Source organism: Carassius gibelio, chromosome A23 (assembly GCF_023724105.1).
Source record: "Carassius gibelio isolate Cgi1373 ecotype wild population from Czech Republic chromosome A23, carGib1.2-hapl.c, whole genome shotgun sequence".
Taxonomy (NCBI): domain Eukaryota; kingdom Metazoa; phylum Chordata; class Actinopteri; order Cypriniformes; family Cyprinidae; genus Carassius; species Carassius gibelio.
Genome location: NC_068393.1, coordinates 13065391 through 13080089, shown reverse-complemented (window position 1 = coordinate 13080089; position 14699 = coordinate 13065391). Strand labels below are relative to the sequence as shown.

Here is a 14699-nt window from a genome sequence, read left to right as displayed (position 1 = left end):
GAAATCTTCATCTCCATAAAGCTTTTCAGCAGATGGAAGCATGAAGTGCTCCAAAATCTCCTGATAGCTAGCTGCATTGACCCTGCCCTTGATAAAACACAGTGGACCAACACCAGCAGCTGACATGGCACCCCAGACCATCACTGACTATGGGTACTTGACACTGGACTTCAGGCATTTTGGCATTTCCTTATCCCCAGTCTTCCTCCAGACTCTGACTCCTTGATTTCCGAATGACATGCAAAATTTGCTTTAATCCGAAAAAAAGTACTTTGGACCACTGAGCAACAGTTTAGAGTTAATTAGTTGATTCAGATGATTAGGTTAATAGCTCGTTTAGAGAACCTTTTCATGATATGCAAATTTTTTGAGATAGGAATTTTGGGTTTTCATGAGCTGTATGCCAAAATCATCAGTATTAAAACAATAAAAGACCTGAAATATTTCAGTTGGTGTGCAATGAATCTAAATTATATGAAAGTTTAATTTTTATCATTACATTATGGAAAATAATGAACTTTTATCACAATATGCAAATTTTTTGAGAAGGACATGTACATACCTTGGGTCTAGCGACCGTATACCCCTTTTTTTTGTTCAAACAAATTAACCAGAAAACAGGCATTTTTTTTATATTTTACTATTTTGTTTCTTTTTATATAGTTTATAATGATTAGATCGAGGAATACTTTGATGTCTAGCTTTAAAAATGAAGGAGGGAGAGGGTAGAGAATGATGTCCCGGGTCTCTAAAGTATGCATTTAAGGGTTAAGATTCTGTAGTGTGTCACCACATGGCATGTCATTGTGATTCTGAAGTATAACTGCTTCTTTTGTCATGTTCAAAACTTACACATGGTTTCCTGGCCATTGAAACACTTAAGAGGAAGCTCATATTGCAGGATATTGACAATTCAGACAATAGACAGTGCAAACAATACGCAGGCATAGTGAAGCCTTGTCGCCGTGATTTTGCCAAGTGAGACCTGTTCCTGGATCAACATCTTCAGAGGATCATGGATCAACATTATTGTCCAAAAATATAGATTTAACCCAGGCCCAATCCCTACCCCTAAACCTAACCCTACCCATAATTTGTTTCTAAAATTAGTTGGAAATAATAGCTGATTAACAAGGGTGTAGAAGCACGTAACCCTGATTTTAAGCCTAAAACAGATATTTTGAATGGAAAAATTATATCTCAGTTCTGATTGCTTGATTGGAATGTTGTTCCAGGATCAACAAAGATGTCGATCCAGGAACATGTTGTACTCGGTGAAATCACACTCGCTATTGAAGCCTATCTAAACACTAAGTTAAATGATATAATAATTGGGAAATCTGTTAAACAATGATTGAAGGAATGGGATAGGAGCACTAAGGATATCCTTGAGTAAAATGTATTAAAAAGTAGTTAAATGCATCGGTAGCAGACATTAATAATGCATTAGAGAGGCATGATGAATGTTGTGTTCACTTGAAGAAAAGATGAGCAGCAGCCCATATCTGTAATTGATAGGAAAATGACAAAGTGCTAAGAAGAGAGTGAACTAGTAGTCTGATTGAAAAGAAAAAAAAAAACGTGAAAAGTGAAAACATAACACTTCTAATTTGTTATATGCCCATATATCCATGCTTAACTGGAAACATCCGTAACTTAAGATAGCAAACTTGATAGATGGCAAGTGTCTGTGTTAGCCTTTTCACAATGTATTTTAAGCAACTTTGGCATACTTGATGCAAGGTCATTCTGAGTTGTAATTTTTACTATAAGGTTAGTTATGTAACAAATGTCATTTTATACCGATCATGGCAAAAGAAAAGGCTATTAAACAAGATGGTTTGATCTGAATTTTATTGAAATGGTCATGTAGAGAGTGCAAAAAATAAAATAAACTTGGAAGAATATTCACATCACCAAAATCTATATAATATTATTTGGGGGTTGGGGTGAAAGCCACAGTTACAATTCACAGACATTTGCAAGGACTTTACATATAGACATTAGAGCTTACTTTAGGATATATTAGCAAAAGTACTATACAATGTAAAGATATATTAGTTTACATCATAAATTGAGAAAATAGAGTAAGAGAATAAGAATCAAACAGACACGTAGATGGACACATACAACAGAGAATAAAAAAGGCCAGGAAAGAGAATATAGTTGTAAAGTACTGTAGTCTCAAAGTTGTGATCTATTATCGCCCTCTGAGCATTATTATTCTCAGTCAATGAAAGAATGACCTGTTTGGCAGAGACTTATAGAAACTGCTGTACAATGCGAGAACATATATAAGAGAGATAAATGAAATAGTCTTATTGGAAGTTTTGAAGAAGGTAAATGATTGATGAGAGTACACAGATGCACTGCTTCAACTTCACTGTCTCAGAGCAAAAATCCAAGATGAAGTGAAAAAAAAAATAACACTCTTCAAACTCAGTACGTGGTGAAGAGCAAATGCGCAGTGGTTCTCCAAAACAGAGCAGGATGCCAACTTGCTTTAAGGGAACAAGTTTATTTAAAGGTGACTTTTTCAAGTTATATAAACTCTTGTATCCAAACCCTCCTCAGACTCTACATTATAATAACTGTATGGTATTAGTTTCCTGTAGCTCAAGTGGTTACGCATTGCTTTAGCAAGCGCAAGGTTGTGGGTTCGAATCCCAGGGAACACATGTTAGGAGAAAGTTGTTAGCCTGAATTCAATGTAAGTTGCTTTGGATAAAAGCATCTGATAAATGCATAAATTAAATTTTAATTTAGTTTTTAATTTAATTGTTATTTTGGAAACATAATAGTGTTTGCTATGATCTTGTAGTGTAGAGCAGAACCATTTACAACCATTTGTAGTGGAATAACCTTAACTGTTTTCTCTAATAAAACAAAATAATTTTCCATATTTTCAGTTTGCTCAGTTACTTTCTTCTTTACACATAAAAAAAAGCTTTTCATCCATCACATACAATCAGTAAAAAGGCTCTTTGTGTTGGAGCCCAAAGATCATTGTTCAGCCCTAAAACGTATGCTGTACTCATGGATCCATAATCCATAGCCCAAAGATTTTTTGTTCTTGGTGCACCTCCTTCATTCTTGAGCGCTCACACCCTCTTAGCATATTTACAACCCTTTTCCTGATACACTTCCCCTTGGTGATTGGCCAGACCGCTTTGTAGACTTCTGGCCATCACTGTTACCGTCATTGGCAGTTGGATGGCTGTGACCCTGGATGTGACTTGGTGGGGAAGGTGGTGGGTACGAGGGAGGCGGGAGGGTCAGGTGTGGTAGAGAAGGCATTGCTGGGCGAGGTGTGGTGGGAAGGGGTGGTGGGGTCGAATGATGGTATGAGCGAGATCGGGGTGACGGGGAAGAGCTGGCACTCTTTGCTCTCGGAAGGGTCTTGGGATGGTCGCTGATCTGCTCCAGCAACGAAGGCATGTCCCCCTCGATCTTCTCTAACACGGCAGCCATTTGCTTCTCAATTTGTTCGATTACACAATCCATTTGCCAATCCGCACTGGCTCCACTTCCGGGATCTAAACCAGCGTACTGTCCAACAGAGTAAGTTGGACAGTACGGGCTAGCAAACCCTGATGCACCTTGGACCATCTCTTGCAGCTCCTGCTCAAATACCGTTTTATCATGGCCGAGACTTGAAGATCCCAAACTGGCATATGTACACTGGATGTTTTTCACAGACTGGCTACCCTTGTCCGTTCGTCCTTTCTTCGACTCTCTGCTCTTAGGATTGACCTCGCAAGTCGCCCCTACTTCCACTGGCCTCTCTGCTACTGCTTCTGGGAGCTGTGTTTGACACCAGCTATTTGCGGCCATATCATGGACTGTGTCTTTTTTTTCTTCTGATTTAAGAGGTGGTTCCTTGGTACTGGTTTTGGCATCTGAACATAAGCCATGATCCATCGAGAGATTGGCAGCCATTTTTCGTCGATTTGGAGTATCGGGGAAAGATGATTTCTTCTCGACATTGCCAACAGTTGTGGCCTCTGGCTCCTTGGGGACATTGTTCTCTCGGTTGTCTGATGTCTTGTTAGGCTGGCTGGGTGCTGCTTTCTGGCTCGCTCTTGTTAAAGGTTTGTCCTCCCTTTCAGAAGTGCCTTCGGTAGACTCTTTCATGTTCGGCTCATCTGCTTGTACTTTTAAAGAGCTGTTTGATCTGGCAAGGGTCTCTGCTTCTTTCTCTTCTGCTTTTAGGTTTCTTGCTTTATCCTCTTCTTGATTCTCCACAGGTTTATTTTCAGCGGACACCTCATGGGACATGCTCACAGTAGAAATGCCGCCTGAGTCTGTTTGTATCCCCTTACCATCGAATCCATCCACTCTGACCCCTTTGCCCTGGCCTTCTGCTGCCCCATCAGAAGATCCCATATCAGAGGCTCGGAGACGCTGCATGAATGTGGTGACACGAATCGCTTTCTGAAAGTGAAATGAAAACATACCAAACACTTAGTACCTAGTCAATTATAAAGTAACATGAGGTCTTCTTTGCTATGGAGGTGAAATGCATTGTTAACAGCATGGCAGTCTGTGGTAGAAGTTTTCCATCTCTATCGCTTTCATGAGACAATCACATTGGTGATGGGTGTTTTAGTAATTTCGTCACTTTTTTTTTCGCCGGCATATCAAAATAAGTTTTTTAACGGTTACATTTGTTCAAATTACTACACATTACATCTGAAACTTACACCGGAACCAGAATGAAATTAAAATAAGAGCGGTTTTTGGCTCATTTGTGTTTGTTACTGGCTGCTGACCTGAATGAAATGATTTTGATATGTATGTGTCATCAACAAAAGCATGATGTGAATCAATGAATCAGGGCCAAGTTAAAGGGTTAGTGCACCTGAGAATGAATATTTGCCCATCTTCTACTCACCCTCGAAGCATCCTAGGTGTATGTGACTTTCTTCTTTCAGAATAATCCAAAAGGAGTTATATTCATATTGTCCTTGCTCTTCAAAGCCTTCAATGAGGGTAAGCGGTTGTTTGTTGTCAACAGTTCAGAAAATGTGAAATAAAGTGCACGCATCTTTAATAAAACATCCCTCACATGGCTCGGTGGGTGAAAAAAGGTCCCCTGTAGTGAATCCATGCGTTTTTTTTTAAAGATAAATATCCAGATTCCAAACTAGGGTTGTGCTGATAGACGATTGTATCATGTATCGACGATAGTCAGAGATATCGACGTAAGCAGATGTCTCTGTCGATAGTCAAGATGATATTAGGCTCATTCTCCTATTAATGTATTAAACAATAATAATAAACATTATTATTTTTATTAGGTGGCCTATTATATTTTGGCTATCAAACTGCCCAGCTATTTCCTTTTCTTAAAGACTGATCACTGTAACGGATATGCAGGTCATCGATTCATGGGTTAAATTCAGGCATATAAAATTAAACATTTTTACACTAAATGCCTGGCCTGGCCTGGCGCCAGCCTGGCTGGATTTAAATTATTTACGACAAGAAATTCCATAGTCACATGGGCGAGCCTCAAAGGAGAAACGAAACCCCCCACATTCCTGAACACACACAAACTTTCTTAATAATAAAGTCCTTAATAATATGTATTTTGAAAATATTTGCGCGTTGCATAAAATGGTTAATCCTTGTTATGTGAAGAGTATAAGTTGCTATCCTATAAATTGGAAATGTTTCTCCTCATTTTAAGGTTCTCAAATAGAGTCATGTTTCTGTAACACTACTCCTGACCAGGTCGTAAAACTTTATGACCTAACAAACAGGACAGGGAAGCTAACTCTTAGGAAAAAGAATGGTAAAATGTACTCAAATGTAGTCTAAATGTTTAGAGTATTACCTTTTTTTTGTGCAGTAGATGTTTCCCTGTATAAATTGGAGCATCTGCAGTTTTACCGTGTATTAATCAAACGTTAAATCTGTGTAATTCTGCATTTGAATGTAACTTCGTGTTTCTATCAGTTATATATGTACTGTTTGGTGTTTTTGGAATTGTCATGTTGTGACCCAACTATCCACCTGTATAAAAGGTGTGTAAAATTTATTAATCTGGAATTACAAACTTGCTGGAATATCACTGCTGATATCTGATAAGCCCTAAATTATTAGGGTGGGTGTTTCCACAGAGACAAAGGAACTTTTTCCCGCTTCAGATCGTGAACGTTCATTGGTTGTTCACGCGAACAGAGGCGTGAACCATCTCAAGCCATAAGAGCTGACCCAGGAAGTTCTGCCCTCTCTCACTCTTACTGCTTCTTCGCTTCCACGCCTCAGACCCGGCTCGTCCTTCTGCGTGGCCTTGGGCCGCCCTCCTATTGGGCCGCCCTCCTATCGCCCTCTCTCTCAGCACGGAGGCTGAGAGGACAGCCGTTCTCATGGCTCCTTCGGGAGCTTCCATTCCCGTTGAGACACGAGAGAACCCGCACGCTGGTCTCAAAAGACCACGCTCACACACGCTGGACACTTGCAAGGATCATTTTTCTATGGAGATTTAAATGCTGCTTAAAGTTTGTCTTGATTTGATTCGTTGTTGTCTTTCAAGGGTTACTGTCTGTGAGTTTGCATAACTGAGCTCATTCTGTGATCACGCTTTCTCTCTCACCTCCCTATCGCCCCTTTCTCTCTCTCTCTCTCTCTCTCTCTCTCTCCCTCATTTGGATTCCGTTATGTCTACTACAAAGTTTACTGTCTGTATTGTCGTACGCGTATTTACTCTGTGTGATTTGTAGTTTGATGTATTATTAGTTCAGTTATTAAAGACCAATATATAGTCATGATTGCCTCTGAACTGCTCACATTACGAGTCAATGAGATGCCTGATCTAGCTACAAGCTTTACTTTTAGTAACTAAATTTATCATAATGATAGGATAATGTTTTCATGGCCAGAGAATATTTTTCCTTGAATTATAAGAAGTGATAACTTTATTGAAAATTGATAAGTTAATCTTATGGCCGTTTGCTGGACAAACCACTGTTTGATTTACAGTAATTTACAGTAAGAGATATCACTAAAATTGATATGAAGAATGGAATATTGACATATTAATGAGTAAATTACAGTGCCCTGTAATGAGTTATTGATATATGCAATTGAACAATTTTTCATCTTCAATAATTTTAATGTAACTGTCATATGAGATATATGTATTAATCATATTCCTGGTTAATTACCCAAATTCCCTATATATCATTTGAGTTAATTATTATGCACAACCCAGTGCGGCTACATCACTTCAATTATAATGCACACTGTGTGGTGATGACATAGAAGGACTACGTGAGAACCACTATGGATTATATGTTCGCTCTGCCGCCTTGTTATTATTTTCATGCACTCTGCACTATAATGTGATGCATGCAAAATACATTGTTTTGGCCATTACAAAGTCTCCATCCACAAACAGACATACATCGTCTGCAGATATAAGGTATTTCGTTGCACTTAAACAAGTAATCTGAACAACCTGTATATGTGTAATATTTTAAACGAGCCCTCACTAACTTTTTTATTTTAATTAGTTTAATTGCACAGTTATGTTAAAACGCATTTCATTCTTGTTTCTGTGGCAGTGCATCGAGCTCATCATGAGGCGCGTGGTCTGGAGCGCAGTATGACTGATGCATCAGGTCAATTCAACTTTACTCCAAATATATGAACTAACCTGTTTTCAATACTTTATATTTAACGTGTTCGTTTATGTCCAATATTAGTTTTAAACTAACTAAACTAACTAACTACTGAGTTTAAATTAAATCTACTATTGATTTTCACCGTTGACTGACTTTGCAGAACATTAAGACTTATAACTTCCATGCGCAGATGCGGCAAATTTGTCACAGGACACGCAAAATGACAGTTGCGTCTGCCTTTATATGAACTAGCTGTTTTAAATACAATATTTTTATATTTAACGTTAGTTTTTCAGTATGTATTGTTGATTCAGCTCTCTCTCGCACAACTGCACGGTTTAAAACAGCAAATAGTTATGCTCCACCCATGCACAATAAAATCGTGTATCATCGATCTCACGGACTGAGGATATAAAAATAGAAAAATTACCATATCGCCCAACACTATTCCAAACATAATAAACACTTTTCTTCTCACTTCTGCTGACTGTTGAGAACCGGAAGACGTGCAGGTGGATGTTGTAGTTTGTCAGCACTGCGTGGTTAGTGACGAGCGTGGAGAGAGAACAAAACAAAACGCTGGTCAGGAATTAGAAGCACAAGATGAGGATTTGTAAAGAAAAACATAGGAGGATTTCGAAATAAACCAAGAGTAGATTTTGTTTCCTTTGCTCCTAGATTTACGACAGGCACGCGCGTGATGCATAAATCTTCCACATACCACAGTCAGCAGATGTTAGAAAAAAAGTGTTTATTACAGTTGAAATCTGGATATTTATCTTACAAAAACACATGGATTGCCTACAGGGGGACTTCATTCACCCCTCAGAGCTGTGTGAGGGACGTTTTATTAAAGATGCGCGCCCCTAATTTCACATCTTCTGAACTTTTGACAACAAACACCCGCTAACCCCCACTGACGGCTCGGAAGAGCAAGGACAATATTTAATATAACTCCGATTGGATTATTCTGAAAGAGGAAAGTCACATACACCTAGGATGCTTCAAGGGTGAGTAGAAGATGGACAAATTTTCATTCTCAGGTGAACTAACCCTTTAAGTCATCTGAGGGCAAATCACTTTGCCCCTCTCTCTCTCTCTCTCTCTCTCTTCATAAGGACCACTCTGGTCCTTTCTGGCACACACACAAACACAGGGACAACCTTTCATACACATACATGTCACACTACAATGAATATTCAATCTGGAGATTTGTCCGAGTGAATGAAGGACTAACTCAAATTTAAACTGGAATATTGAGGACACTGTGAGTAAAAGCCAGACGGCATATGACTGAATGCATATGGGACCAGCTGGGCAGTGATACATTTGTTAGTTACTGGTGTGCAGATACAGGGAAGCTTAAGTACAGTGAGAGTCTTTCCAACAATCAGACTTGAATGACATATTTCCTGAATGATCTCTGCTTGAAGAATCAGGCCGGGCCATGAGACACAGTAACCATGTATTATCGTACACTAGGTATGATGCCAAAGGAAATATGATTGGCCAAGTCAAAGATTGTTATACAGAGAAAAGAATCTCTGCCTCTAGGCTGCCCCGCTAATATCGACAGTACCTTCAACTCCTGGGTATCACATGCAAGGAAAAAGCAAACATTAATATAAAACCATCAGAATCTTTATTAAACAACAGGTTAATTTGGCATTACCATCTTTACATTTACTATCCCTATCCATTATCGTATTATTTACTGTGCCGTTTTCTAGAAGAGTGATTAATACAATCATTAGAGGCACTTGGCAAGTTGCACCTGACTTTTGTGTCTGTAGATTCCTCTTACCCTCCACTTGGCCTTAGCAAAGTTTTTCTCAAATTGAGCACAGACTCCTTCCTTCAGATTCTTTTCCGAAGCCCCATTTCCAGCAATCCTGGCCAAAAAAAAAGAAGACAAAAAGAAAAAAAAAAAAACATTAAGTTGACATGTTTTCTCTGAAACTCTGAACTGTGTGTTTGAGTTTGTTTATCTGTATATAGATTTACCATCCATGTGAAAGTGCATCTTGTGCAGTGATTCTCAGCATCGGGTCAACCTCCATAAGTCTACAGACAAGCTCCTTTGCTGAATCACATTAAAGAAAAGGAGAGTGAAGGTTTAATGCACCAAAAAAGGGCATTTTAATTATTACTAGTTTGGATGAGATCAGGAACTTATCAGATCCTGATATTAGTACCAGCAGGGGAAATTTCATCCCAGTATGGTGAATCGAATTCAAATTCTCCAGCAACAATGCGGCAGAAGATTATCCGGTTGTGCATATCAGTGTTCTCCTCCTCAGTTTCATCATAGAACGGAGGGTTTCCAGACAACCTACAAATGAGATTTATATGATTTGTGGCTGAGAGAGATCAGCAGGCTGCAAATGAAAAAAAAAAACATGCAGATAGAAAAAACTCCAACAAATTAAGAAAACATCTTCATCAGTTTGACAATACATGTGCTGTAAATACTACTCCTTAGCTTTTTGGATATCATAAGCCTAAATAAGCTGACAAAATATACAAGCATTGTATGTGAAACCTTATGTAAGCCGGCTGGATAATTTTCACAACTTTCCCTATGAATATTTACCATGGTTTTAATATAAAAAAAGCAAAAAACAAACATGGTTACTATAGTGAAACCATGGTATTTGTACACTTGTGGTTATCCAAATGGTAATCGATATGCAAATATTGTTACTACACTTTTACTTTAATCTGCTAGTGCTTTTTCTATTTGCATATGTTTTCATAAACTGCAGTGTGTTGAGCTCTCAGCCACCGTAAGTATGATCTGTTATGTTGAATCCATTAGTATGCCTTTATGAATATATGCTGTAGATTTACCAAAGTATTTTAAATCAAGGTTTTTCTAACTTTTTGTTCCATAGATACTGTATATAACTATAGACAGACATTTTTTTTACAGTTAAAAATCGCGATGAAAGCAGAAAGCCACCACCCCCTGTTTTAAAGAACAAAACATATAAAGAAAATAAAGAATTGATGACAAACCAACTGAATCTTAACAGAGTGTATCCAACACCAACTTACAGTATGTACACAATGACCCCCACTGCCCAGCAATCAACTGGTCTTCCATAGCGATGACGAGCCACCACTTCAGGAGCTGACAGGAAATATGAGAAACAGTTGTGAAGGTAAGTGCTTCACATACAAGTATAGGTAAATAAAGAGATCTTGTGTTAAATAAATACCTAGGTACTCGGGTGTCCCACAGGGCTCTGTGATTGAGCCGTTCTCAAACCTGGACAGGTAGAAATCTCGCAACACGACCTTGTTGTGGTTGCTCTCTCTATAGTACATCAAGTTCTCCAGCTGAAATGATGGGGAAAAAAGGCACAGGATAAAAAATTGGAACAAAAAAAAAATCAATACTTTATAGGAGGAAAAACATGGCATTAGGCCAAAGTATGACTGAAGAGGTCACTGTGTCCCAAATTATGTTGATATTCGTCTTTCAGCCAGCCAATAGAGACCATACAGGACACACACTTCACCCGCTCAATGTGAGGAATGGGTTTTATTTTTAAAAGATAAATCTGTTGACCTGCTACATATAATATATGGTTCTGAGTCGGTTGTATTTCAAGCACAAGCCTTAAAAAGAAATGCATCAAAGCTATATCTAAAAAAAAATAAACCCAGGAGGCAATACAGAATAATGCATTACTGACGAGAATGATCTTTGAACAAATGAGATGCACATATACATTTAACAAAGAATGTGTGATGCTAATATTGTGCACAGCGTGTTGCTGCCGTGCACTAGAGGGCACTACAAACACATGTTGTCTCATGACAAACAAGAATCATAACCTTAATGGCTTTAGCATGAAGCATTAGAACCACGGGAGGTGGCAATACTGTTCATTACTTTCATATTTGTTTTGAACAATAATGACACCCACCGGGAGCATCTGCAATATTACAGATGTACAGTATTATGAGTCTGTAGGGGACTAGGCGTTTGATTAATATGACTGATTATCATTTAATACCCAGCACACATAGGCAATAACATGGGTTAACACCGAGTCACAGCCTTACAATCACACATTCAGACTCTTTATTAAAGTACAAAAATGAGGCAAACATACAAGATATCATTACAAATGTCAGCCAATTTGCCAATTCCACCTAATGCATATGTTTTTGCACTCCATTATTGAAATTTTTACAATGCATATGGACTGCACATATGTACTTTTCATTGATGATTGATGAACAATATCATATTATGATTGCAAACCCACCTTTAAATTCCTGTGGACTATGTTTAGGGAGTGAAGGTATGCCACTGCTTCTAAGACCTGACGGATCACATTGGCGGCATCTCTCTCTGTGTAGTTTCCCTGGTCTAAGATCCAGTCAAACACATCTCCACCTGTGGCTCTGTGAAAATTATTATTATTATTTTTAGGTATTATTTAAGATATCTATATCTTCTTAAACTGTTATGATTTCAACAAAAAATGATGTTTACCTTGGGGGCATTTTTAAAAATGACAACATTTTGAGAAGATATTCAAAGATTTTACAATCTGACATTTGTTCATAACTTTAGTTACTAGCAAAATAAATTTTTATTTATATTTCATATATCATCATTTTTGAATGCAATTCTACATCTGACTTCATGTGCATCTAATTTAGAGCAACTTTGACAAACCTTTACCACCAAAATGACATCTAAACACTACAAATATTTCATTTGCAGAATACCAGATTTGCAACCAGTTACACATCTAGTATCGTGCAAGTTAAATATAATATGATCTTTAAGATTGAAATGGAAATGATAAATGAATAAATACCCAGAAACCATATTTTCTATTATAATAACTCATTACTGCAATCTTAATAGCTGTAATAGCATGTCAATGTCATTCATGCAAAAGCAGATGATTTAATAGATCTTAGTTCTGGCTAGATGCAGATATGAAGAAGTGCATTTTCTAGAGTGATGTTCTGATGTAAAGAGATTGTCCTTGGCCTACTGAATGACACTGGGAAGGGAACATGACTGATCACGGCAAACGGAGGTCAGACTCACAGCTCTTGTATGATGAAGAACTCTTTCCTGGTCTCGAATGCATCAATCAGCTGCAGGATGTTTGGGTGTTTGACCCTGGAATGAACACATCAAAGCAAAAAGCTGAATAGTTTCTTTATCTCACATTAAATAGAGAAAAGTGTTTCAAAAAGAGTGAGAAAGGACAGAAATAATCACACCAAGGGTGATACATACAGCATCTCTTACCCTCTCCATCCTTAAAGGAGTAGCTCACCCTCCAACATTTTCAATTTCGTGCTCCAGAGTTTAAAGGAAAATTGAGGTTTGAAATGACACTATGGCAGAATTTTGAGTTCTGGGTGAACTATCCCTTTAAATGTTATCTTTGTCCTCTCAGATCAGCACTCTCACAAAACCCTACATCATCTGTTGATGTTTTGAGTCACCACGTACATTTTCAAGATCATGATCTCGTTCTTGGCTGCCTTCCGCACTTTCCTGCCATCCTTCTTGAGGAATTTCTTGCACACATAGACCTTGTCCGTCTGTCGTTCCTTTACCAGGCACAGCTCACAAAATTCTTTTCTGCAAAGAGAAATTATTCTGAATGCTGCATTTTATGCTCCAATAAATACCCCTTATGGTTGTAAATCGGTTGTTTTAATAAGCACACTGCTTTGACAAACACCTATGCATTGGGAGAAATGCATCCTGAATCATAGTTTAATGAGATCACATGTCTATAATTTATGGATTGGCTTTTTTAAGGCATTAATGGCAGATGTATGCACACTTACGCCTTGAGGACCTGTCCAATCTCGTATTTGTCAGTGACGTCTGACAGGCTGTTGTATGACCGCCCATCTCGCAGAGCAAGGCACCCAAATGGCATGACAGCATCCACCTGTCCAGAGGAGAACAAGCATACACATACACACACACACACAGCCATCAATCTCAATAAAACTAATGTCCTTCACTCCAGAGGAGCATGTGTCTTTACAAACTAGCCTCACTAAGACAGGTCCCACACAGAAATTGCGAAATCCTATAAGTTATATATATAAATATATATATATATATATATATATATATATATATATATATATATATATATATATATATATATATATATAAAAAATGAATTCAATATTTTTGGAACATTAACTGGAAATATTGGACATTATTCATTCAACATGTGCAGAACAATTTCTGTGTAAAACATTCTTGTGAAACAATCCATTCCATTACACAGAAATTAATTAGAAATTAACAGAAACTCATTTTTCTTTCAGCAATGAATTATTAAAAGGAGATATGTTTAGCCTTCAGAAATGTTTTTAAGGAATAAATATTATATTACATTTATTTTCCATTCATTTTGGATTACCAGTTTTTCTCCCCCAACTCTTTTAAAATTTGGGACATATCCGAATATAGCATAAAATTTCGATTTGTGTGATTTAATTATATTCTAGCAATAAAATTAAATAAGTGATTCAATAAACAAAAATGGATAATGTATCGTGGTTTGTAAGTTGTCTCTCACTAATGGCTAACTAGTTTGGGACCAAACGTTAGTTCTGTTAGTTAATAATAAACGTATATTTCTCATATTTGCATAATAACAAACATGCTTTTGACCCTATTAAAAATTCAACATCACATAAAATGGCCAAATACACACACACTTGCATACATAGATAGATAGATTGCTAAAAGAAACCGGAATCTCTCTTTGTGTCACATTCTAAAGAATTTTCGGATGTATTACACAATGACAAGATCAGAAATATAATGCTCAAGTGAAAGTGATTCAACAGATGGTTTAGAGGTTTGTCTGTGCAGAGAAAAAGAAGACGTTTAAGACCGATGGTATCAGTGAGGAAGAGCGTGAAGAGAGTGACAGCATCTTTATCAGAAGAGAGAGCGCTGGGCTGTTAGCTGTGTAATCCAGCTCCGGCTCCTGCCCTTAATCCCTAATCCCTCACATGGATCCATGCAAGGGAGGGCAGGCATACAGTAGG

The 14699-nt window shown here is 37.8% G+C and overlaps 1 protein-coding gene across 1 annotated transcript in view; it reads right to left on the bottom strand.

Moving 5' to 3' along the window:
- Positions 1 to 1837: 1837 nt before the first annotated feature.
- LOC127944390 (caM kinase-like vesicle-associated protein) overlaps positions 1838 to 14699 on the bottom strand; it is a 37589-nt gene continuing 24727 nt past the window's right edge. The window contains exons 2-11 of the mRNA XM_052540279.1: positions 13470 to 13576; positions 13126 to 13257; positions 12712 to 12786; positions 11912 to 12050; positions 10853 to 10973; positions 10689 to 10764; positions 9827 to 9963; positions 9636 to 9714; positions 9436 to 9523; positions 1838 to 4434 (exon numbers count right to left, since the gene is read on the bottom strand). Of these exons, the coding sequence (XP_052396239.1) occupies positions 3121 to 4434; positions 9436 to 9523; positions 9636 to 9714; positions 9827 to 9963; positions 10689 to 10764; positions 10853 to 10973; positions 11912 to 12050; positions 12712 to 12786; positions 13126 to 13257; positions 13470 to 13564 (2256 nt within the window). The 5' untranslated portion in view covers positions 13565 to 13576 and the 3' untranslated portion in view covers positions 1838 to 3120. The remainder of the gene's footprint in view (positions 4435 to 9435; positions 9524 to 9635; positions 9715 to 9826; positions 9964 to 10688; positions 10765 to 10852; positions 10974 to 11911; positions 12051 to 12711; positions 12787 to 13125; positions 13258 to 13469; positions 13577 to 14699) is intronic.